The sequence below is a fragment of the Podarcis filfolensis genome (assembly GCF_964270895.1).
Source record: "Podarcis filfolensis genome assembly, chromosome: 5".
Classification (NCBI taxonomy): Eukaryota; Metazoa; Chordata; class Lepidosauria; order Squamata; family Lacertidae; genus Podarcis; species Podarcis filfolensis.
The window spans coordinates 16,265,752-16,291,642 of NC_139608.1; the positions used below are offsets into that span (position 1 = coordinate 16,265,752).

At 44.4% G+C, this 25,891-nt stretch overlaps 1 protein-coding gene across 8 annotated transcripts in view; it reads right to left on the reverse strand.

Moving 5' to 3' along the window:
• The window catches only part of LOC310762313 (uncharacterized protein), a 221,115-nt gene extending 197,401 nt beyond the window's left edge, over positions 1-23,714 (reverse strand). For all 8 annotated transcript variants that reach the window (XR_014547949.1, XM_083613042.1, XM_083613044.1 and 5 more), the window contains exons 1-4: positions 23,307-23,714; positions 7,322-7,456; positions 5,846-5,958; positions 3,891-3,986 (exon numbers count right to left, since the gene is read on the reverse strand). Coding sequence is in view for 7 of the 8 variants with exons in the window: in XM_083613042.1 (XP_083469168.1) it covers positions 3,891-3,986; positions 5,846-5,958; positions 7,322-7,456; positions 23,307-23,392 (430 nt within the window). In the remaining variant the exon portion in view is untranslated. The remainder of the gene's footprint in view (positions 1-3,890; positions 3,987-5,845; positions 5,959-7,321; positions 7,457-23,306) is intronic.
• Between the last annotated feature and the right edge of the window lie 2,177 nt (positions 23,715-25,891).

Sequence of the window (25,891 nt, forward strand, 5' to 3'; positions counted from 1 at the left end):
AGGTTGTGAATGCACGTTGTGGTCACTAGAGAACATCCCTGTAAGAATATAAAGAGCGCCTTGCCGCATCAGACCAAAGGCCTACCTCGTAAAGCATTCTGTTTCCATAGCGACCAGCCAGAGGCTTTTGGGAAGCCCACAAACAGGGCACCAGCACAACAGCCACAATAACACTTGTGATCTGTAACAGCTGGTATTTAGAAGCATACTGTCCATGGCTTGAGGTGACATAAAGCCATCAAGACTAGTAGCCATCTTCAGTAACTGAGGGCAGTATTAATCCTGGGCTCAGTACTGACCCTTGTAGGTGTGAGCTGGTGGGACAAAAAAAATGTATCGGACCAGTGAGATGTAGTGACTATGGAATAGGGCCTAGGAGGCCAAGGTTCAAATTTATTCTCAGCCAGGAAGTACAGGCAACCCATTTACGTGGCAGTCACGTTCCGAGATACCGAGTGTTTAAGTGAAATCCGCATATATTTGAAACACCATTGAAAAAGCCTGAAAACACTCCTCACCTCCCCACCCTGTTCTGCCCCTTTTTGTGACTTTTTGGGTTACTTCCTGGTTTGGTACAGTGTGTATGCGCAGCCACACAAATATTGAATGTGCGTTAAGGAGGGAAGGTTGCCTGTACATCAAGTACCAGTTGGCCAATCACAGTCTCTCAGTCTAACCTGCCTCAAATGGTTTGCTTTGAGGATAAAAAGCGAGGAGGGGGGAGACCATGTACACCACCTTGAACTCCTTGGAGGGAAGATGGGTTATAAACGTAATAGTAAATAAATAAAACATTGGCTGAGGGGAAGCAAGCTCTACTTAATCCTCCTTCCCTCGACTTTACCACCTCAGCCAAAATGGATAAACAGTAATTTCAAATCCCAGCCTTGACACAAGACGTCTCAAGAGAAGAGTTCTGACCCTCAAAGAACACAGCTTGCTCAGTGCTGCCTGATTAAAAACATGAATAATCTTTATGAGAATGTCTTCCTTACATGTTTGAGCTGGGTGGTTATTTAAAAATAAATAAATAAGACCAATGCACATAAAAGTCTATTTCAAGACAACTGGCAAATACTTGGGGGGGGGAGACCCTTTTTTTGAATGTGAACTTCACACAGCTCGATCTGTTAATGAATGTCTAGTATTTTAATATATTTTTTAGAAATATCTTATGCTATGCAGAAAAACTGATGGAATACAAAGATGCAAAGGAATTGCATTTCTTCTTACTGTTCTGCAAACCTTCGCCTCGAAATCAAGATAACCTCGTATTGCAGACTTACAAAATAAGCTGTAACATCTCTAAGGGAGTCATTAGACTACCTTGCAAATTGCAAGGGAATCGCTCCCTATTACAGATTGTTATGATATCCCTGGGCTGTCCTCGGTCATGTCAGTGAACTGTTAAAAGCTTTCTATGCCCCTGTTCGATGTAATGCATTAATAATGGCTTCACTTAAAAAACCAAAAACAAAACTACTCACCACCTTTTCCCCTCATTAGCCGGCTTGAATGCCCAACAATCAAGGGGGAACTCAGATTATAGGAAATTTTAGAACTATACATTCCAACATACTTTGGAGTAAAGAACCAGGTTTAACCAATTCCTTCTTTCTATGTGTCCTCAAAAGTAAGACAATGTCAGAGACGAAAAGTTTCAATAGCTACAGATGTGTAATCTTCAGTGGAGGACAAGAGGGGCCTTGCACCCATTGTGGATATTCCAGGATCCCATCCCTGAAATTTTCTGATATAAAAAAGCAAAGGCAGTTGCCTCATAAGCACAATTCCAAAATCTACATGATCAGGCCAATCAAAATGTCACTTTTTTAAAATTTAAAAAGATGTGTGTTTTTTGCCATGGTCTGCAACCTTAGTAGCAACCTCTGAGCCGTGTACTTCCAGCAGAAGTCTTCGCCTTCATTTCCAGGACTCATGAATAGCTTTCACAAATATTTCAAAGTGAATTTTGCCTATAGTGTCATTTACAGATCCAGAACTGGCAGCCTCTCAATAGCTCATAGCCCATGCTAGAAGTGATGACTGCCAGAATTCCAATCAGACCCTCAGGAATCAGTTGAATGTGCACAGACCACCGAGATAAAACTTCAAGCTGTAAAGAACCAGAAATGGCAGACTAAGCAGCACTGTTTTTAATGGTTTCATGTCAGCACTCTAGTCAACTCCCCGGGAAATAACCACTGCAAAAATCCTCGTTTTGATTCCAGAATCCAACCTTATCGCTGCAGCTCCACAGTTTCTCCCACCTTAGAATGCCATATGCCTTGCGTGCTCAAGGGAATGCCTTTATGTTTTAGACATTAAGGTAATCGCTGCATTAACAACTAGAGATTCGAAACATCAGCTCAGATTCTTCCAACATTCCCCCCATCAGAGCTAAAGGGAGTTCTGGAGCTTCTGCTGAAATGGACACTGTGCAGATGTCAACGGAAACACAATTCCATTGGTGGGCCCACAACACAATGATCTGCATTCTCCATTGCGCAAAGCATTGCATCTATAAAGACTCTGGTTGCAGTGGTAGAGTTATTCCTTGTTATACCTGATATGGTTTAGCTTCTGGGTCACATGAAAGTCATACCAATGCCGGAAGTGCATCAATGTCACTAAGCTGCACTAGTGGAAAAGTTACTTGGAATGAGCACTCATGTTTTGTGTGCCCACAGCAACATACACATGACCTCAACCCACTCTCATCACAGCGCCTGTATTCAAGTTTTGATTCCTGTTCAAGACTTCAGATGAGTTCAGACAGCCAATGACCTCCCCACCAGAGTTTGTTGGGCTCCAAACCCCATTAGCTCAAGCCAGCATGGCCAATGGGTAAGGATGATGAGAGTTGGGGTCCAGCATCTGGAGGACACGAGATTCCCAGCCCCCGTACTAGACACATCCCTTCCCTTCTTTCTCCCAATATTCGTAATCCATAATCCAACAAGACAGAGCCAAGTGTGGTACACAAAACACACAAAACGGCTTTTGCAGAATCAAATGATCACACCCCAGCAGAGATTGCCTGGGATTACCAACTGGATGGTTTAATTTGGAAATGCAGTAAAAATGTTATAAACATAAGGAACCACAGAAAGAGAGGGAAGGGAGTCAATATATGATATATGAAATAACTTGATTTTTAAGAGTTTTTTGCTTTTCATACAATGAAAACTATAAAAAAATTGTTTTTAAAAGGAATACCAACTGCGTGAATTGTTACCTTCAAGAGGCAGCTATGCACACAACCACTAATCTGAATGCTTGAATCCACCCGTTTTAAAGATACAGAGACCTTCGCTAATATCAGGCAACTTCCAGGTTGCTTATCATAAGCAATCTCAGCTTGCGGTCAGGAATGCAGGGTGAAAGCGATTTCCATTCTGGCCTGTCTTCAGCTCAGTTTTCATGAAATGCTACATTTCTCTCTTTGTCCACTATTTAACATAAACTAAGTGCTTATTTGCCTAAGTTACAAATTTACCTTAACTAACAATGCAGTTATCTGTGCACCATCTACTTCCATGGAAAGGAAATATCAAAACATTGAAAAAAGATTTACCGGTAAATAATAATAATAATAATTACGTATCAGTTGTGGGCTATGTGGTGAGCAAATCTGGTTGTATTTGCTGGGTCGTTCCTGACATGAGACAAAAAACACAATCTGCTTCTGTTTCTGGCAGAATTCTCTGACTTTCCAACTTGCAGCTTAATGCCATAAGACGCTACTCAAAATGTACTAAGGCCGTGCGGTCGTATCCTTCCGCAGTGGGCTTTAATTGCCATGCCACATTAAGGAAACCAAATGTAACAAAGCTTAGGTCACCACATGGCTAGAACTTCCCCAGAAAAATATGAAACTTCTGACTCACCATACTGGCAGCGGGACCCCTGAAATCCTGCTGGACACTGGCATATCCCACCAGAGCATTTCCCGCCATTGAAGCAAGCGCCCACAGAGCACAATGCTGGAGGAAAAGGGGAGAGACAAGGCAGCAAAAGTTATATGCAGAATCCATGAGCTTCTCATACAGCGAATACTACAACTGTTGCTTGAAAGCGAATGTGGCCAAGTCCTCCCTCCAGGAAGGGAAGGGAAGCATTATTAATAAAATAACCCTGAGGGCTTTTGCGCACATAACAAGGCAACAAACTATAAATGCATGTTCAGACAACAGGGCGATGAAACATTTCAAAAAGAATGGGAAAAGTTTATGTCATACATAGGAAGGATAAGGTGAAATAGTGAAACCAGTAGAACTGAAATAAACCTCATAATGTGAAATACGAAGAAAATTTCTGGATAAAGAAAATAACAAAAAGTAAAATGTACAATGTGATTAATGTAACCAATGGTAGTTGTAAATGAATATAGACAGACAATAAGAGTTGTATATACAGGAGGATTTATCTGACTATATAGACACTCTATGGACAAATACGAAAGAAGAATAATAATATACGAAACAGATGAAGACAATGCAAAAAAGTTAGATGTGATATAAAAGGCCAGAAGAGGGAAGGAGAGAAGTTGGCTCTGGGGAGCAGGTGTAAATGTGAAATGTAATACAATATGTGTATGTGGAGTGTGCAAATGAAAACCAATAAAAAATATTATGGGGGGGGGTATAAATGCATGTTCAGCAACTGGCAGCTGCGTTTTCCTAACATGTGTGTGCACAATACACCTGCATCCAAACAGAGTTGCAGATTTCATGCTTGGGACTGTCCTACGCTGCTGTTGTTTTAATTAAATGCAAAAGCTCAGTGCTTTATGCTTTGCATAAAGGTGCCAATCTTCAGGGCTGCGAATGTCCCCTCTAAAACCCTGGAATCCTGCTGCCAAGCAGCAGAGACATTACCAAGCTGCATGGAGCAAATGAGATGGATCAATGGTCAGACTCAGTATTTATTCACTTATTTTGTTTATTAAATTTCTATGCCACCCTTCATCCTAGAATCACAGGGCAGTTTACAGTATAAAAACACAAAAACACATAACATAGTTAAAACAAAAAACAAAGGACAATAACCCCACACATACCAAGTGTTAAAGGCCATAAATTGGCTAATTATCCAAAGGCCTGAAAGAAGAGGAATGTTTTTGCCTGGTGCCAAAAGATAGTAAACAAAGGCGCCAGGTGAGTCTCTCTGGGGAGAGCATTCCGTAAGCAAGAAGCCACTAAAGAAATAGCTCATCTCTGGACCTCTCCTGGAAGAGGCACACAAAGAAGGGCCTTGAGACGATAATTGCAGGGTTCGGGTCAATTCATATGGGGAGAGGTGGTCCTTGAGGTATAGAGGTCCTGAGCCATTTAAGGCTTTATAGGTCAAAACCAACACTTTGAATTGGGCCCGGAAATTAACTGACAGCCAGTGCAGAGCCAGGCCAGAATTGGCGTTATATGCTCAAACTGTCTTGGCCCCCGTGAGCAGCCTGGCCACCAAATTTTGCACCCGCTGAAGTTTCCAAACCTTCTTCAGAGGCAGCCCCACGTATAACGTGTTGCAGTAGTCTAACCTAGAGGTTACCAGAGCATGGGCAACAGAAGTTAGGTTATCCCTATTCAGGTAGGGGCATAGCTGGGCCACCAGCTGAAGCTGATGGAAGGCACTCCATGCTACGAAGACCACTTAAGTCTCAAGCAACAGCCAAGGATCCAGTAGTACCCCCAAGCTGCATAGCCACTTCTTCAGAGGAAGTGTAACCCCATCAAGTATAAAGGAGCTTCTTGTGTTCCTGTTTTTCAATAAATAAATAAATCAAGAAGCCTCTTTAAAGAATAATGAGTTAAGCAGCTCAAGGTATTCTACAATCACAACTTACAGTGAAGGCACCCAGCTTCATCATCTTTCTTCTGGCTCCAACCAGGGCAGCACTTAAAAACAGTGTGATGTTCCATGCTGTACACTTGCTTATAAATGGTATAATAGCTTGTCCTTTAAAAAATAATCATAGTAAAAGCACAGTGTAAGATAGCGCTAAGACAAAACATTGCCCTACTTTGTTCAGGCAACAGCTATGGTCTACATCCAGCACGCAAGGAAGAAAACAGCATCTCTATTTTGAGACACATTATCAGTTATTGCATAGCAGTGGTTTTCAAACTTCCTTTCTTTGGGGAATGCTGTTGACATTGAACTCACCTGATTTATCCTCCACGCATCTGCCATGGGACCCACATATTGCAGAAACAGGAAGGGGCAAAAAAATTTTTAGTGAGTATATTAGAGGTTACCGCCACCACGCTTCTGCTGCGCTTTTCTGCTTGTGTGGTGGCACCTTGGTAAAACCACTTCTTACTGTTTGTAGCAGACTTTTCCCCGGAGGCAGGGGAGAAGAACAGAAGTTATCCTCAAATTCACAATCAAGAGCTTCTTTATAGCTTGACTGGTTGCACAAGCATTTCTGTTACTATTATATACAAGCTATTTACATTCCTTCTTTCTCTCTCCAGCATGGCATAATCTCAGCCCAGTAATTAATCCTGACACAGCAAAACTCACAATATCAGCAGCACACATTGTCTTACTTCCAAACTTGTTATCAGCGTGCGAGCTGACAGTGTGTGTGTGTGTGTGTGTGTGTGTGTGTGTGTGTGTGTGTGTGTATACTTTCCTCATGCGGAAACTGCAGCCTGCAACAACCTCCCTTTATTTGCACCTCCAGCTGACACCAATCAAGCCTAGAGTGCCACTCTTACACACTAAAGAAAAATTCTGGAACCCTCTTTAAAGCTTCCAGGAACTTTTCTCTGTTTCTTAAAAAATGTTTTCCTAACAGAGTAAAGCAAAGGTGTGCACTCAGCATCTCTTAAAGGTAAAGGTAAAGGTACCCCTGCCCGTTCGGGCCAGTCTTGCCAGACTCTAGGGTTGTGCGCCCATCTCACTCAAGAGGCCGGGAGCCAGCGCTGTCCGCAGACACTTCCGGGTCACGTGGCCAGCGTGACAAGCTGCATCTGGAAAGCCAGCGCAGCACACGGAAACGCCGTTTACCTTCCCACTGGTAAGCAGTCCCTATTTATCTACTTGCACCCGAGGGTGCTTTCGAACTGCTAGGTTGGCAGGCGCTGGGACCGAGCAACGGGAGCGCACCCCGCCGCGGGGATTCGAACCGCCGACCTGACGATCGGCAAGTCCTAGGCACTGAGGTTTTACCTACAGCGCCACCTGCGTCCCCCAGCATCTCTTAACACTTAACTAATGTGTGGTAGGTGATCCTGGGTATGCCCCGCTTGCTTACAATGATGAAAACTGCTTCATTGATCAAACCATGCTTTAAAAACACAGGACCGTGTGTTACCTTCTCTCATAGGCCATGCACCATCTCTGTCCTGCACAGTCCTGCTTCCACATCTTCACCAAACGGGTAAAGGCTTGAACACATGGCTGGCGATGCCCCACCATGGCCAACTCTTGCTCGGAACAGACATTTGGCCTGCAATTTTGGGAGAAGAAAATAAATCAAGAGCATGCACTGTGGACACACAACACCAGATAACTCTGTCAAACGCTCCCAATTCTTATTTTGATTACCCAGATATGAGTCACCAACACCTTCCTATCTACTTTATGTTGTAAACAGCACGTAATTTTAGACCAAGCCTCTTCACCGGCTGATTCACACATAACTTGATCTTCAACTGCTTAATTGCTCAGCTATGAATAATTAGCAGATGGTTGTACAGACCTGAGATGGAAAACCTATAGTCCCCCAAATACTGTTGGACCTCAATTCTCAGCATCCCCAAGCAGCACTGACAATGCTCAAGGATTATGGGAGCCATAGCCCAGCAACATCTTTTAAATGTGTTGTGGGAGGGGAATTATTGGTTTGTTTTTGTTCTTATTTTTATTATGTATTTTGTGTTTTTTTAATTGTAATTTTATCTTGTGACACCCGCCCCCCGAGGTCTATGGATAAAGGGTAATATAAAAGTAATATAATAATAATAATCTGGAGAGCCACAGGTTCCCATCCCTTGTCTACTGAGTTCACTTTCCCCAACACACTGCAGAGTGGCTCCTGCTCAAACGTATCTCTCGGAAGTCCCTAATCACTGGAAGTCCTCTGTTCAAATGTCACCCCAGTGATGATCTCATTAGGGGGCCTTAGGCAAGCCACCCTTTATCAGCCTTAAGTTTCTCCATCTGCAGTATGGGGAATAATAATGTTCTTATTTTACAGGGATGTAGACATCACCTTGCCAACAAAGGTCCGTATAGTAAAAGCTATGGTTTTCCCAGTCGTGATGTATGGAAGTGAGAGCTGGACCATAAAGAAGGCTGATCACCGAAGAATTGATGCTTTTGAATTATGGTGCTGGAGTCTTGAGAGTCCCATGGACTGCAAGAAGATCAAACCTATCCATTCTGAAGGAAATCAGCCCTGAGGGCTCACTGGAAGGACAGATCCTGAAGCTGAGGCTCCAATACTTTGGCAACTCATGAGAAGAGAAGACTCCCTGGAAAAGACCCTGATGTTGGGAAAGATTGAGGACACAAGAAGAAGGGGACGACAGAGGACGAGATGGTCGGACAGTGTTCTCGAAGCTACCAGCATGAGTTTGACCAAACTGCGGGAGGCAGTGGAAGACAGAAGTGCCTGGTGTGCACTGGTCCATGGGGTCATGAAGAGTCGGACACGACTAAACGACTAAACAACAACAACAACAGACCATACATATGAACCACTCTGAACACTTACCACAGAGATTTTCAAGCTGTTTCAAAATACTTTTAGATAAAATAACACACACACAAAAGGCGAAGTACCAGGAACTGAACCTGGGATTCTCTGCATGCAAAGTATGTGCTCTGTCCTTGTGCTATGCCCCTTCCACAGTGGTAGTAGGGAGGAAAGCTGAACGGTCTCGCTGGAGAGAAGGCACTCCCCCCCCCACACCCCATCAACAATTTGGAGTTCTCTGTTATTCTTGCAGCTTCAACTGCAAATTGAATCCAAGGGGAGTTGGAAGTTCAAACGCCTCAGCTCTTCCACATATTTCTATAGTGTCCAGAATAGAGCTTCTGCATCTCCCCACTCTGGAGATGCCGAAGGTCCCAATGGGCTCCATTAACGTTTGTGTCAACAAAATGAGGAACAGAACCCATTGCACTGCACAAACTGTACGTGAGAGGTATGTTCTCATGGGCTCCCAAACACAGTCAATAAGAACTTAAGGGCTCCCACTGGGACAACTGTCGTCCCTTCCAATGGGGCCTGCTTCAAACTTAGATGAGGGGTGGGGAATCAGATGTTGGATTAATGTTTCCATCATTCCTGCCATTGCTCATGCTGACTGGGGTTGATGAGAGATTCCAGCATCATCTTGGGGACTCCTGGTTCCCCATCCCTGCTTTAGACGATATACTGCAGAGCAGTAATTTCCAAGCTGTATTCTGAAGAAACCTGGTATGTATTTAAGCAAAGTTTGGATGACCACCTGTCTTGAATGCATCTGGATTGCATGGGGACTAGATTGCCCTTGGTGTCCCTTCCAACTGTACGGTTCTATGATTCCTTGAAAGCCTGACAAGCAATAGGAGAAAAATAATTTCTTTCTTCCTTCATTGATTTTTAATTTCAAGTAATGTAACATGTCCACACAAGGAAAACATAGCTTAGTAGTTGTACAGAAAAGAAAAATAGCGTCTGACAGTTGTAATTTTAGACGTTCCAGGAAAGGCAATCTCTCCAAAAGCGTCTCTCCATAAGGTTCCATGAGTCAATGGAGGGTGAAAACCATGTTCGATTGTCTTAACGAAGTCAATAAAAGGACATCATGTCCTATAAAAGGTGTGAGTCTCCCCCCACTCCAATCGATATTCCTTTTGTGAAATGGTTAATTTGTCCATAAGCACGATGTCCCATACTTGTGAAATCCAGGCTTCAAAAAGATTTGTGTTTAAAGTTTTTCCATGCCTTGCAGTCATTAACCTAGCTGAAGTTAATGGAGGTTGGGGTCTTTATTGGTGATGTTCTTAAGTAAAATGAGGCAATAGGGCTAATTTTGAGTCTGGTTGTAGCAATAGTCCCATCACTTGAATCATTGCTTGCAAAACTTTTTCCCAAAAGGGAGTAAGTTTTGGGCAAAACCACCACACAGAGAGCCAGGTAAACTGAGTTCCCAGCAACAAATTATGATTAATTCTATATATCCTGGCTGGGCACATGTACCAGCATTGTGCTATCTTTAAAACATTTTCTTGAGTTTCTTGGAGGGATCCAAATGTTAGCTGATTCCAAATTTCTTCCTACAGTTGTTCCTCTAGTCTCCAAAACCTTCCCCCCGTTTCAGTCTTAATTTTATCCAATTGTGTGAGGATTTTATCTAGTTGGGGGATGTTTCCCTTTCCTAGTGGGTTGGTTGAGTAGTTGCTCAAAACTAATTCAACTGCATAATGCTTGAGTCCTTATATTTGGCTGGTTTAGAAAATGCATAATCTGGTGTATCTCTAGCCAACCACATGGTTTATCTCCCAACTTAAAATTTATTTCTGGAGCTGTAAGGGGTTTTTGATCAGCGTAGAAGCTTCTGAGTTTATATAATCCCACCGTTTCCCACCTGGCAAAGGAGCCTGATTTGGCTGCTGTGCAGAAGGAAGTGTGTTGTGCTATTGAGAGAGAGAAATCATTTCTAAGATACAGTTTTGTCCAAAGGTTTCTTACAAAGTGCAAACACAGAGTATGGTTTGATGTATTCTGGGCTCCAATGCAGGCAACAATGAACCTAATCCTCTGCAATGCCAGCCATGAAAGGGCTTCTCAGAAGAAGGGTCTGTTTGCTAAGTACTAGGCACTTATAGTGCTTTAGGAAGTTTGCACTTCCCATACAGCAGCACTGTAGCCCTTCCTAACCTGAATTACAAACTTGATTATCCTTGTATTGCAAGTGGCAGGTGGGGACAGGACAGGGCTGATGTGGTGGGGCTCGTCTAAGTCCTCCTAATAAGGATGGCAAAGAAGCAGTCAACCAGAAACTGAGTCCTTTAACCACTACACTAGGCCAGCTATCCAGAAACATGTTCCCTAAAAAGGAAGGGAGTCTGGAAACTGGAGGCTAATCATCAATATGCCATCTAGTCACCATTTCCCCCAACCAGAATCCAGAAACATGAATCGAGTGGATTTAAAAAGCAGGAAGATGAATGCCCTCGGGTGACATGCCTGCTCAAATATAACCAGTATAGGATGAGAAGTTTAGATTGTGCTATGAATTTGCATTAACTGAAAAATGATCAAACTGTTTAGTGGGCAGCTGCTCAGTAGGTGCTAAACACACTATAGTAAGCGTCTAAATTCAGCAGAAGAGTCTTTTCACGCCCCCACTAAACGGAAGGTGTCCCAGCTTGTATCAGGTCAACTGAAGCGTCTGCTGTCTGAACACTATTGATCCCTGTGAAGTCAAGATACACTTGATTTCCCACATTACAGCAACCCCACCACCCGCAAGCAGTGAGACGTTCCAGGGGCAATGCTATAGGGTTTTATTTTCTTGGATGAGGAAGCACAGGTCTGAATATTTAAGATGCCTTTGCAATATATCTATTACAAAATAAGCAAGCACTGTGTGAGTGGAAGTAAGCGGATTCTTCAAAGCTGGCAGAAAACGCATCATTATTGTACAAAGTTCACAGAGTCCCTGCAACCCAAAATATATATTTATTTTTTTTACAACCAGCTAATAGCTCGCTCGCTCTCTCTCCCTTTCTCCTTCAGTTCATACAATGAAGTGGTTCCTCTGCTTCTCCCCCCCAGCTCTAACATGACATCCCTGCCCCCGCCAAAAGCAGGGGAATAGAGATTCCCAGCCATCAAGGACAGAGAAGGGGAGGAAATGGTAGGGCAGGATCTAATGGCAGATCTCTGGGTGATTTGCAGTAGATCAGAAAGGGTTTCTGACTCCCAACTGTTTAACTATTAGGCTCCTTTGAGAGGAAGGGCAGGATATAAATGTAATATAAAACAACAACAGCGCCAGGAGCTTAGAAGGATGTGTCAGTTTCAGTTCTCTCATTGCCTCATTTTTAAAGCTTAAATTCAGTTCTCCACATTTCTGCAGCAAGCTGCAAACAGGAACACTGCAAAATCCTCACAAAAATTCACCAGCATTTTAGAGTGAATTTCTCCTAACAAACACATTTTTTTTGTATACGGTTTTGACCGATGTACACATTTTTGCAAAAGATTTCCCCAATACAGTTTTGTATGTTGTACTCACTAATATAATCATACTTATGCACACTTGTCCCTAATATATGCATTTTTGTAGATACTGGTTGGTTGGAGAACTGCATCATAATAAATAAATCAGTGTGAATTTCGAGGCTGTGTTTTGGTTCTCAATTTGTGATGACTTGCATGTGTGAAACAGCCAAAGGTCACTGGCAGAACACTTTCCCAATGCCTCGGTTGTTACTGTACATTGTTTGAGGATCATACTGGCAGATAACCAGCCTATAACATGGAGCATCTTTTGAGGGAGCGTCTCCACCCCCATCATTCTGTCCGGATGCTGAGGTCCAGCGCCAAGGGCCTTCTTTATTATTATTATTATTATTATTATTATTATTATTATTATTGGTACATTTAGCTCTTGGCTGACTGGCAGCAGCTGTCCAGTATTTCAGACAGGAGACACTCCCTGCTTACATGGAGGAGCTGAGGGTTGAACCAGGGACCTTCTGAATGCAAAGCCTCTGCTCTACCCCTGAGCTATGGACCCTTCTCCAACAAGGTTAAGTAACAGTGACAATCCATTTCCATGGATGATGTTCACACATTCTGCTTCAAGCCATCATGTGACATAAGCACATGTGCAAATGGATCTAAAATTTGGGAGCACAATTTCACAAATCAAGGTTAATACAGTGGTACCTCGGGTTAAGTACTTAATTCGTTCCGGAGGTCCGTTCTTAACCTGAAGCACCACTTTAGCTAATGGGGCCTCCTGCTGCCGCCGCGCAACCAGACCACAATTTTTGTTCTCATCCTGAAGCAAAGTTCTTAACCCAAGGTACTATTTCTGGGTTAGCAGAGTCTGTAACCTAAAGCATATGTAACCTGAAGTGTATGTAACCCGAGATACCACTGTAACCTGCAATTCCTACAAGCTAGATTTCTGATGTTTTGCAATAATTCAGGGCACTCTGAATTCAGTGTTGCGTTCTTCCAGTCGTTCCATTTGTACAGGGATTTCAGCTTCCTAGATTAAATGACCCCACCTCTTTTCCCCTTGCGTGTTATTCTGTGGGGTTCTCCTGACACAAGCACCCCAAGCCAATATCAGGGGCCACAGAGGGGAGGAGACTGCAGAAAGCTCCTTGTGCAAGTGGAAGCGAAGTCTGATGCAACCGAATTTTAGATTTTGACCGCCACTGTGCATCAGCATGTGCTAATATGCTCTGTACTGTACATCATGTTGTCATCTATCTTTTCCTCTTTCTTGGATGGGTACATATGATCATTTTACAACAGGCCAACAATAAAGTGCAGTAAAATCATCCTTGGTGCTTGGCAGAAGGACACAGTGAGTTAACCTAGGCTGGGATGCATCCTGGGGGAGCATATTCGTCTGTGCCCAAAGGTTCTCTTCCCCGATCGAAGCATCATTTTCACCAGCTTCTTAAATCTCAAACTGTCCCTAGGAATCAGAAAGCTTCTGGAATCTCAATTGTTCTTTCAGGCCGATCTGTTCTCATCTGTACAATTTTCCCGCAATTGATTGCAGAGACTTATCTCTGGCAAGAGCAAACAAAACACAAAAACCCCTCACAGTGACTATGTATATATATTAACACATGCTATAATCTCCAGTAAAAGAAACAAATGGAGATGTAGCAGGCTTTAGGTTTGTCTATACATACCAAGGAGATTAATTTCGACCTCGCTGGTGAAAATGTTTTAGAAGCATGCATTTAAAAGCTTGCTGCATAATTGTCACTTCTGTAAAACCACAATTGTCAGTCTCCAAATATATGGCAAATCAAATGTTACCATACTCGCCTATAGATGCTCAGAAATGTGGAGAAGAAAACAGATGTGGATTTACTGCAGGGAAACCAGTGTGGTGTAGTGGTTAAGAGCGGTGGACTTGTAATCTGGTGAACCGGGTTTGATTCCCTGCTCCTCCACATGCAGCTGCTGGGTGACCTTGGGATAGTCACACTTCTCTGAAGTCTCTCAGCCCCACTCACCTCACAGAGTGTTTGTTGTGGGGAGGAAGGAAAAGGAGATTGTTAGCCGCTTTGAGACTACTTTGGGTAGTGGTAAAGCGGGATATCAAATCCAAACTCTTCTACTCTTCTGTGACTCTCAATAGCTCAGAGCATGAGACTCTTAATCTCAGGGTCGTGGGTTTGAGACCCATGTTGGGTAAAGATTCCTGCATTGCAGAGGCATGGACTAGATGACCATTGTGATCCCTTCCAATTCTACAATTCTATGATTATTGAATTACAACTCTCATCAATGCTGGCCATCAGCTGGTCCTCCGTCTGGGAGGACCAAAGATTTCCCCTTTCTGGTTTACTGACTGCTGTACTGACTGTTGTTACACATGGTAACAAAGCCCTAGAAACAGACCTGACATAAGACAGATGGCTGCTAGGCATAATAATAATAAAATTTTATTTATATCCTGCCCTCCCCAGCCGAAGCCGGGCTCAGAGCGTCTAACAACAATAAAAGTAACACAGTTTACATAAAATCAATTAATTGAAATGCATTCTAAAATCAATTCAAAATCAAATTAATGGCAACCATTGGGCTAGAGTTCTGTGAGGATTACCGAAGGAGGGGGTCAGACTGTGCCTTGGCCAAAGGCCTGGTGGAACAGATGTCAAGTCCCACAGGGCCCTAGTCTCTTGTGACAGAGCGTTCCACCAGATCAGGACCACGGCCGAAAAAGCCCGGCTCTGTTCGAGGCCAGCCTAACCTCTCTATGGCCCGAGACCTCCAAGGTGTTTTTGTTTGAAGACCATAAGGTCCTCCGTGGGACATACCAGGAGAGGCAGTCCCGTAGGTCCTAGGCTGTATAAGGCTTTAAAGGTTAAAACCAGCATCTTGAACCTGATCCTGTACTCCACTGGGAGCCAGGACAGCTGGTATAGCACGGGGTGAATGTGATCCCGCAGCAAGGACCCCGTAAGGAGTTTCGCCGCAGCATTCTGCACTCGCTGGAGTTTCTGGGTCAGTCTCTAGGGCAGCCCCACGTAGAGTGAGCATAATAGCGATCTAGTACCTCCAGCATTGGAGGCACCATACCTCTGTACCAATCATTGAGGAAGAGGAGGAAAGGGTTCCTGTTGAACTGAATTTTTTAATTAAATTGAATTTATATACTGCCAAAGGAGCCAAGGACTATAGGACTCATGCCCTGCCTGTAAGTTGCCACTAGGCATTTGGTTGGTCACTGCGGGTAACACGATGCAGGACTACATAAGCTTTTGTCTGACTCAGGACAGCTCTTAGGTATTCGCAGCTATCCGATTCCACTCAAAATATACTCTGGCCATGAAACTATACTACCTAAACTACATCAATAGCGTTCGAAATTCAGCGATATAATCTAGGTGCCAAATGGCTTCTTAAACCAGGGTTACAGTTATGAAAGCGGAATGTCTAGTTGCCATTTTGGGGCCAGGCGGCTCGAAAGTCATATTTTGATACTTTTTGGTTCCTGAAAATTCATTCCAATTGTACAGATAAAATATAATGGATAGAAATCTATAGGATGTGGTGCTATTCTGTGAAAACAGTCGAGATCCAAGGATCCCCAGTCATGCACCTCGAAATGGTGAAGAAGTTGTCGTCATCCTGGCGCCCGGGCATCTTCACTTGAACACTGATCAATCAATGTATTTAACCAGCACATAGTTCAATGTTATATATGCCACCACCTACCTTCAATGGCTCTATGCAGTTAATGCACGATAAATTTGGCTGTGTGCATATAAACAATGAACAGGGGATGCAATTAGATTTCAGAACAGTGGAGTCTACCAGAAAAATAAATAAATCACTCTAAGGTTACCATACTTAAGCAAAGCTTATATAGGAAACAGAGAGAAGATTAGGCTACTGAACAGAGCTGATGCACTCTTTATTTGAAAATACAAAAACCAGTATCTTACATGCAGCATTTGTGAGAGCCTTGGACTAACTCAAATGAATGCACTCACTGACGTCAGTTGACGGGATCATCTATCTAATGTGTTCCAGGAAACCCTGGAGTTCCTCCAAAGTTCATCAGGGATTCTTCAATGAGGAAATCAGAAGGAGAGGGCAAGCCTCCTTTAACAACACCTTGCCCACCATCATCTGCCTTCCCTTTCAGTGTACAAGCTGTATGTTCTAGATTTATTTGTTTCATTATGAATCACTTCCCACGAAACAGCCTGAAGCAATTCAAGAATAAAAACATCCACAATGAAACCTATATGAATACTATTTCTAAACCAAAGTAGACAAATGTTGGGATTTTTAAAAAATCTCCACTTAAAAGGCTTGTTGGAAGAGAAAGGTCTTCAATAAATAATACTAATACTAATAATAATAACAACAATTTATTATTTATACCCCGCCCATCTGGCTGGGTTTCCCCAGCCACTCTGGGCAGCTCCCAACAGAATTAAAAATAGAATCAAACATTAAAAACTTCCCTAAACAGGTGCTAAGGCAAAGGGTAGATGGCCTACATCACATGGAATGGACCCCCGAGGGGGATGGCATCTGTGCAAGCCCCTCTCCTGCAGAGTGTAGTGATCAATGGGATATATAAGGGGGTGGAATGATCTCTTAGGTGACCCCATCCCAAACTGCATCAGGCTTCATACACCAACACTAGCAACGTAAATTTAGCCTGGTAGCTAGTTGGCTGCAGGCATCTCATGGGAGTCATAACAAGGCCTAGGAGGCAACCCCTCATTCTGAGGGCGGTAGAACTACGAGAGGGCTCCCTCTGCCGATCTTAATACCTGGAATATTATTGTGTATGGGAAGGGGGGCAGTCTCTCAGATATGTACCTAAAACATTCCCTGATATTCTGTAGCGTGTAGGGGTTTCCTGAGTAGATAACGCCATGTGAAAGTGTTCGCTCAAAGTCGAAAGTTTTTTAAAAACTGATCAATAGCATCTCTGCTGGGAACATACTCCTTTTCCTTGGTAGAAATAGTATTTTCTTTTACTGGAGCGCGCTCTCTCTCTCTATATATATATACAGTCGTACCTTGGAAGTCAAATGGAATTCGTTCCGGAAGTCCGTTCGACTTCTAAAATATTCGGAAACCAAGGCACATTTTCCAATTGGCTGCAGGAAGCTTCTGCAGCCAATCGGAAGCCATGTCGGACATTTGGGTTCCAAAAAACGTTTGCAAACCGGAACACTCACTGCCGGGTTTGCAACATTTGGGAGCCAAAACATTTGACTTGCAAGGCATTCAGGATCCAAGGTGTGACTGTATACAGATAATTTTTTCAACACATTGTTGAAAAATGTGTCTTAGAAGGTAGGCTGTTGCCTATTACTGTTTGCATGGCAATAAATTAATCCTGACATTAATGGTGTAAATGCAATCAACATGCACTTTTTCTAAACAATGTAGCAATGGGAAGTGGGGAGCATTTAAGCCAGGTGTGGCTATCCTGCAGCCTTCCAGTTGGTGAACTGAAGCTCCCATTTGCACCTTCTTACCGAGACTTTGGCTGTGTGCATATAAACAATGGGACATGGGTGGCGCTGGGGTTTAAACCACTGAGCCTAGGGCTTGCCAATCAGAACGTTGGCGGTTCGAATCCCCGCGACGGGGTGAGCTCCCGTTGCTCAGTCCCTGCTCCTGCCAACCCAGCAGTTCGAAAGCACGCCAAAAAGTGCAAGTAGATAAATAGGTACTGCTCCGGCAGGAAGGTAAACGGCGTTTCCATGTGCTGCTCTGGTTCGCCAGAAGTGGCTTAGTCATGCTGGCCACATGACCTGGAAGCTGTATGCCAGCTCCCTTGGCCAGTAAAGCGAGATGAGCGCCACAACCCCAGAGTCAGCCACGACTGGACCTAATGGTCAGGGGTCCCTTTACCCTTTGCCTTTTACTGAGACTTACAAAGCACTTTAGCCCTACATAATAGCAACCCTGATAAATGTGTGACGGTCTTAATATTCCAGGCCACTTTTGCTCCAAAGCACGCCACCTCTTTAGATAGTTGCAATAAGGTTAATGTAGCAAGTAACGCGGGAAGCAACTGCCACTATTTACCTCAGATTGTGTCATAAAATCTTTAAAATCATTAAAATACAAAGCCGTCACCTCTCAGCATCTTTATCGTAGAAAAACATCACATCCAGGTTTGCCTCCCAGAGGACATGGCCTCTCAAGGACTCGGAGAGGGGTGGGAAACCATTTTACAGCTTGAGGGCCTCTCACCCTTCTGGGCAAGGATCCAGGGGCCACATTCCAGTGGTAGGTGGGTCCAGAGGCAAAAGTGGGAAGAGCAACAAATGGAAATTTTGACCTTCAAACAAAAGGCTGGTGTCTCCGCAGGCCAAATGCAACCTCTCTGCTCTTCCCCAGGCAAAAAATGAGACCCTGTCTGAGTTCAAGGACCACTGAAGCCAGGCAAAACCACTAATAAATAACAACAATAATAATAATAATTTATTATTTGTACCCCGCCCATCTGGCTGGGTCTTCCCAGCCACTCTGGGCGGCTTCCATAGAAACCAAAAATACACTAAAATATCACACATTAAAAACTTCCCTGATCAATGCTGGTACAAAGCAGGCATGTTGAGGGGCTGTGGCTGGGGAGAGTCCCATGGGCAACACAGAGAGAGGCTTGAGGGCTGCATTTGCCCCCCAGGCCAGAGGTTTCCCTGCCCTCACACTAGGAAGTGATAGCCCTGGCCTTTAATATTAGGAGAAAGGTGAAAACTAAATAAAGATATGTTACCACACTAATTTCATATGTTCTCACTCAGATGTGGGACTCTCCAAAAAGATTTTAGTTATCTCAGAAGAAAACAACCCTGAAGTTCAATGTGTTAGGCACATGCTAACACCAATTATCACCCAATAATCAGAATACGAAACTGGTAGCAACAGTAACCACATGAGTCATCAATCTTTGTTAAGCGCCTCACATAAATACCCTAAAACAGGCTTCCTCGACCTTGGCCCTCCAGATGTTTTTGAGACTACAATTCCCAGCATCCCTGACCACTGGTGCTGCTAGCTAGGGATCATGGGAGTTGTAGGCCAAAAACATCTGGAGGGCCGAGGTTGAGGAAGCCTGCTCTAAAACACCCCCCCCCATCTTTTCCACCGCTGTGACCCATCTTTGACCCCAGCACCGTGCACAGGAACCACTTTAAGTTGTTTAGTGTTTACTATGCCCATTTTTCTCCTCTCCCCCTTGGTTCTCAAACTTAATCCGTTCCAGAAGTCTATTCCAAAACCAAAGCGTTCCAAAACCGAGGCACACTTCCCCATAGAAAGTAATGCAAAATAAATTAATCCGTTCCAGGCTTTTAAAAACAACCCCTAAAACAGCAATATAACATGAATTTTACTATCAAACGAGACCATTGATCCATAAAATGAAAGCAATAAACAATGTACTGCAGTCACACAGTCAATCAGTCAGTAGCTGAACTGGGTTCCACACAGTCACAAAAACAAAAAAAAAAGAGCCGCAAAAACAAAAATGCAAAATAGCAAAAACAGACAGACCTCAGCAATAACACTCAAAACGGAAGCTCAGAACAGAAGTATGGCACTCAAGACGGAGCACGTTCAGCTTCTGAAAAAGGTTCACAAACCGGAACACTTACCTCCAGGTTTGCAGTGTTTGGGTTCCAAGCTGTTTGAGTACAAAGGCATTTGAGAACCAAGGTACCATTGTACACTTTCCCTCCCTTTGTGCTCCCTAGTTTCTGCTGTTGTCCCTCCTTTCACTACTCTTAAGAAAATGAAAGTTACCAGGAAAAAACCATTAAAAATGGGACATGGCCCTGGTGAGAGCCATGTTAGGTTCATCTGTGACCTAATTACGAGTCCTGATTTATTAGTAGAAGACCTCTACCCAAATTTATTTTCAAAGGTGGATAAGGTTCACAGGTGAGGACTATGCTATCTCATGTAAATAAATAATAATAATAATAATAATAATAATAATACCAAAAACCAATATACATTTCCCAATGGAAAGCTGTAGACATTGATCACAGGGGGAAAAGGAAATTAAAAAATGACACAGTCCCAAAATAGGAGCACTATCATGGGGTGCTAAAGATGCCGTGACAATCTATGACTTCTAATATCAACAAAAGCAGTGTGAACCTGCCCTTTCTGCTCCCCAGAATATTTCTGCCTAAAGATGGTTGCAAGAGGTACAGACAGCAGCCTGCTCCCTCTTCCCTTCTCCTCCCCCCCCCCGCCCTCACCGCAAAGTTACACATCTCCCTAATCGTTTCTCTGTTCAATAACCTCCGGAGACCTGAAGTCTGCAGCTATTGCACAAAGCAGCTGTCAAGAAAAGAAATCCAATTAAACTTTTTGCCATGGGGCTGACCCTGATTGTAGGCTGCGGTATAGACCAGACAGTGTCACTCAAGCATTAGGTAACACACAAGAACAGGCAAGGCACTTCACACAGCAGGCACAATGCCACACTCTTTGACTCCAGTTAATTAATGCAGCATAATTACAGCCCTCCTGATTCTAACCTCTTGTCACAACGGCCAATTCAAATCACCACTGCATATATGAAGCACATACTGAAATTATCATTAAGAGCAATTCGATCATTTTATTACAGAAGATGAAATGTGTCCTGTCTCCAAAGCCAGAAGATCAGCGACATGCTATGGGTTTGTGCACACTGATGATGAGTTACCACTTCCCTTCCTATGGTTTTCTTCAAGCAGTTTTGTTGGTATCGGCACTGACCATGGTTTGAAGAGGGTTTGCCTCAAAACAATGATTAATGTCACTGGGAAGCTGCAATTAAAGTAAGCTATGGGGAGGAAGAAATTCGTGCAGAAAAGGGGAGGAGTGAAGGGATGCAAACCCCTGAAACCCTAAACCGTGGTTTGGCGATCTGGATAGACGTGTCTGCACAGAACCTTAGACTCTGTGACTATAAGGATAGCAATAAAGGCACACTGTTGGATAACTAAACCATGATGGCATGCCATGTATGCATCCTGCCCAAAGTAGCATTTAGAAGGCTCCTTGTCTGAAATAAAATAAAATTTGCTACATATCACTTGAAAGCAAAAACAAGCAAAAGCAGATTGCATGCAATGTTGCAACTGTAAGAACCTTTGATGGAAGCTCAGCGCCTCCCTCTCCTAGCTTCCTTCCTACATACACCATCACTCAAGAAACCCAATGCAGGAATCTGCCTTTTGGAAAGAGGGAATATTGGTCCATGTAGCTTAGTAGAGCAGTGGCTCTCCAAGGTTTCAGGTAGGAGGAATTTCCAGCTTTACCTGGAGATTCCAAGGACTGAACCTGGGACTTCTGCATGAAAAGCAGATGCTCTACCACTGAGCTATGGCTGTTTCCAAAAGGTCTAATGAAAGAATTCACTTTGTTTTTGGTGCGCGCTCACAGCAAACACCAAAAACGAATCACATGGAAGGAGTGCACAATGTGAATCTCTGTTACACATGCAAAGAGCTAGAAGCCACAACTTATCAGAGTTTTCCACCACACCTCCACACGGAAATGCTTATACAGTATGCTTTTCTCAGCCATGACCAAAGGATAAGTGGCCACACTCTTGTCAGCACAGACGCAAAATGCATGTAGACATTTTGTCAATGCACAGAGCAGCTGTGAATTCCACAGAAGCCAACAAGAGTCCACAAAGTGAGGCCATTTAGAACTGGAGTGAGATACCGCCTTAAGTACTTTGGGAGGAATTCAGTGTCACGCTAAGGCGACTGCTCCATCAGTGCAAGCATTCCTGCTTGCCGGACAATCTGCTGTCTCTCCTGTACACAAACCAGCTATTCCAGGGTTTCTACTGACCCTCCCAAGCAGATCTGGAGATAATGGAGAGCAGGGGGAGGCAGTGAAATCATGCAGGGGGAGGAAAGGGGCTCAAGTCCCATTGCACTAGTTTCTGCTAGCACAACAACTTACTTGAATCTGGTCCTTTGTCTGAAAAATGCTTATTGACTAAAGGGAGTAAAACTTCCCTTGCTCCCAAAGAGCAAGGATGCCTTAATTTACTAAAGCAGAATGCAGCAGATAAACTCGCACATGATTAGTCTATTAAATCCTGAAAAATCACCTCCCCTCAATGCTTACCTCCCTGTCTTGCATTCAGGAAGTCCCTGGTTCAGTTCCCGACACCTGCCACACCGTAAACTTAAAGTGCATCCAATGCACATTTGAAGTACATGACTTCCCCCAAAGAATCCTGGGAACTGTAGCTTCCCCTGGAAGAACTGCAATTCCCAGCACCTTTAACAAACTACAGTTTGTTATGCATGTGCTTTAAATGTGTAGCTGGATGTGCTTTGAATGTATGGGGTAGCTCTGCCCAAGAACTCTGCCTGCGATGTTGGACAGCCATTGCCCATCAGATGTGACAATATCGGGAATAGAATGGATGAACAAACTTGGCAGGAAGCAGAGTCCTATAGGGACGGTTTCACTTTAACAACAGCACCCTTTTATTAACCTTCCTCATTCACAGGAACGCAGGAACCTCCTGCCTTGTACTGAGACGGACCTCCATCTAGCTCAATATTGTCTACACTGGTGAACAGCAGCTCTCACGGGTTTCAGGCAGCCCTACCTGGAGACACTGGGGACTGAACCTGGAAATTTCTTCATGCACAACAGATGCTCTCCCAATGAAACTGCTAATACATTTGCAATGCTAAGCAGGGACTGGTGTGCTTTTGAATTGGATGGGGGGGGAGGGTCCTATGTTGAGATTCCGACAATGCAGGGGGTCGGACTAGATGACCCTTGCGGTCTCTTGCAACTCTACAATTCCGTGATTAAATAAAGAGGCTGCAATCCTAGCCATGCCTAAATTTAGGACTAAGCGCAGCTGAATTAAGATGAGCATACGCCCAGGTGAATGGGGTTAGGATAGCAGCTTTAGGGGGGGGAGCAAAACGGGAATTCCAAGACATTCCACCCTTTGTGCGGGGATCAAAGCGACCCGCCCCCGCTCCGTTTCCCTCCCCGCACAGAACAAGATGCAAAAGGACTCTGAGCAACCAGCTCCCCCTTCTAAGGAAAAAAAAGACCCGTCCGCTCCACTCACATGCCCTGCTGAAGTTGCAGCGGCGCGCTGGGCGAGACCACCAGGCTGCCAAGGATGCACACGAGCCACGCTGCGCTCGGGGTCATCTCGGCGGGGCTCCGAGGTCGAAAGCCGCCTGCTGCAGGTCTTCAGCTGCCCGTCCCGGGCTGGCGCTGCTGCAGAAGAGCAGCGAGCTGCGGGAAAGTTGGCATCGGGGAACTTCAGAGGGGACGGCCGCTGCGCGTTCGGATTAAGAGGGATTAAGGAGGCTTAACAAAAAATAGAATTATTTTTTAAAAATCGGGAAGCGCTGCTGCACCGGCGGCGTACGGGGGAAGCAACCGATGAGGGCAATTTCCCTCCAGCTTTCTGCGTCTCTTCTCGCCGCGCTGCTCGCCAGCCCCGCGCAAGCAACAGGCTCCGCTGAAGCTCCACCTCCCAGGCGCAGTTTGCAGCCCTCCAAATCATTTAAAGCCTCCGCCGAGCCAATCACGCCTTTCCAAGTTCCTAGCCCCGCCCACAATTTGGGTCTGGGGATGGGAGGCGCGCTCTGCTGGGATTCCTAGAAAAAAAGAAGAAGAACCCGTCAACGGGGATGGACTATCTAGCTGAATTTACAGCCCCACGTGGGAGAGTCAGGCTCATTTGCTTCCCCTTCGCAGTCGATCAAGTCGTGTCTAACTTTGCACTGGCTGCGTAGAATCAATACGGCGCTTCGGTCGCTTCACGGTCAATAAATTCCTCCCGAATTCTGCGTCCAGAAATGCTAAATTCTGCAACTGGAATTGTGTAACCGTAGTACTGTACACATATTTACTGTTTCTGGCTGTGAAATGGGGAGGGGGGGAAATAACTTCAACCTGCCTAGATAGATGATGATGATGATGATGATGATGATAATTTATTATTTATACCCCGCCCATCTGGCTGGGTTTCCCCAGCCACTCTGGGAGGCTTCCAACAAAACACTAAAATACTAAAATGCCTTCAGATGTCTTCTAAAAGTTTGGTAGTTATTTTTCTCTCTGACATCTGGTGGGAGGACATTCCACAGGGTGGGCGCCACTACCAAGAAGGCCCTCTGCCTGGTTCCCTGTAACTTGGCTTCTTTCAGCGAGGGAACTGCCAGAAGGCCCTCAGCACTGGACCTCAGCGTCCGGGCAGAATGATGGAGGTGGAGACGCTCCTTCAGGTATACTGGACCAAGGCCGTTTAGGGCTTTAAAGGTCAGCACCAACACTTTGAATTGTGCTCGGAAACGTACTGGGAGCCAGTGTAGGTCTTTCAAGACCAGTGTTATATGGTCTTGGTGGCTGCTCCCAGTCACCAGTCTAGCTGCCGCATTCTGGATTAGTTGTAGTTTCCGGGTCACCTTCAAAGGTAGCCCCACATAGAGCGCATTGCAGTAGTCCAAGCGAGAGATAACTACAGCATGCACCACTCTGGCGAGGCAGTCTGCATGCAGGTAGGGTCTTAGCCTGTGTACCAGATGGAGCTGATAAACAGCCGCCCTGGACACAGAATTGACCTGCGCCTCCATGGGCAGCTGTGAGTCCAGAATGACTCCCAATAAATAAACAGATAAACAGACTTGGAAGAGGAATTTATAGGAAGAGGAAAACTGCACATTCTCTTTTGTTTTGGGGCGCAACTTCAGCCAGCCAGCCAGAGCCTGTTCTCTAGCAGTAGCAGTCCATGCATGAAGACCAATCAAGCTGTTTTCCAGCTTGGCAAGGCCCTACCCTGCTCAAACAGAGATTCTGCTAGTATGGGCACAGGTGGGGAAATAACCCCACTGAGCTCTCTTAACCCTAAGGCTTCAGCAGGTGGGATCAGCATACTTCCTCAACCCATGAATCAGCCGCAGGGCACTAAGCAGTATTCTGTCTTCTTAGAAGTGATCCATTCTTTCAAATGAAACTTGTGTGCTATGGAAGACATACAAGTAAGGAAGCTAGACAAGGTTGATTGTTTCTCTTAGACAGGAAGGAAACAAAAACTGCTGACTCTAGCCAGATATAACCAAGCCTAGTGCCACCTAGTGACCAAGTAGCAAAATTACACTATCCACCAGGACTGGTCCACCCATAAGGCAAGGTGAGGCAACCATCTTTGATGGCAAGATTTACAGGGGCAGCAGATTCCAATGTTGATCTTCCTCCCCCCTTTTTCTCCCTGATGTAGGACTTCCCTCAACCCTTCTTCCATGGTAGGCACAATTTTGGGGTCTGACTCAGGTGCAAAAATATATTAGCCTAGCCCTGCTATGCACACAATGTGCTTAGGATTGCTGCCTGAATGGCACACCCAGACAAAATAAGATTTGTAATATAGTGGTACCTCTGGTTACGTACTTAATTTATTCCAGAGGTCTGTTCTTAACCTGAAACTGTTCTTAACCTGAAGCACCACTTTAGCTAATGGGGCCTCCTGCTGCCGCTGTGCCACCAGAGCACAATTTCTGTTCTCATCCTGAAGCAAAGTTCTTAACCTGAAGCACTATTTCTGGATTAGCAGAGTCTGTAACCTGAAGCGTCTGTAACCTGAAGCGTCTGTAACCTGAGGTACCACTGTAGTTTGTTCACTCTTCTGCAGTGTTAAAGGAT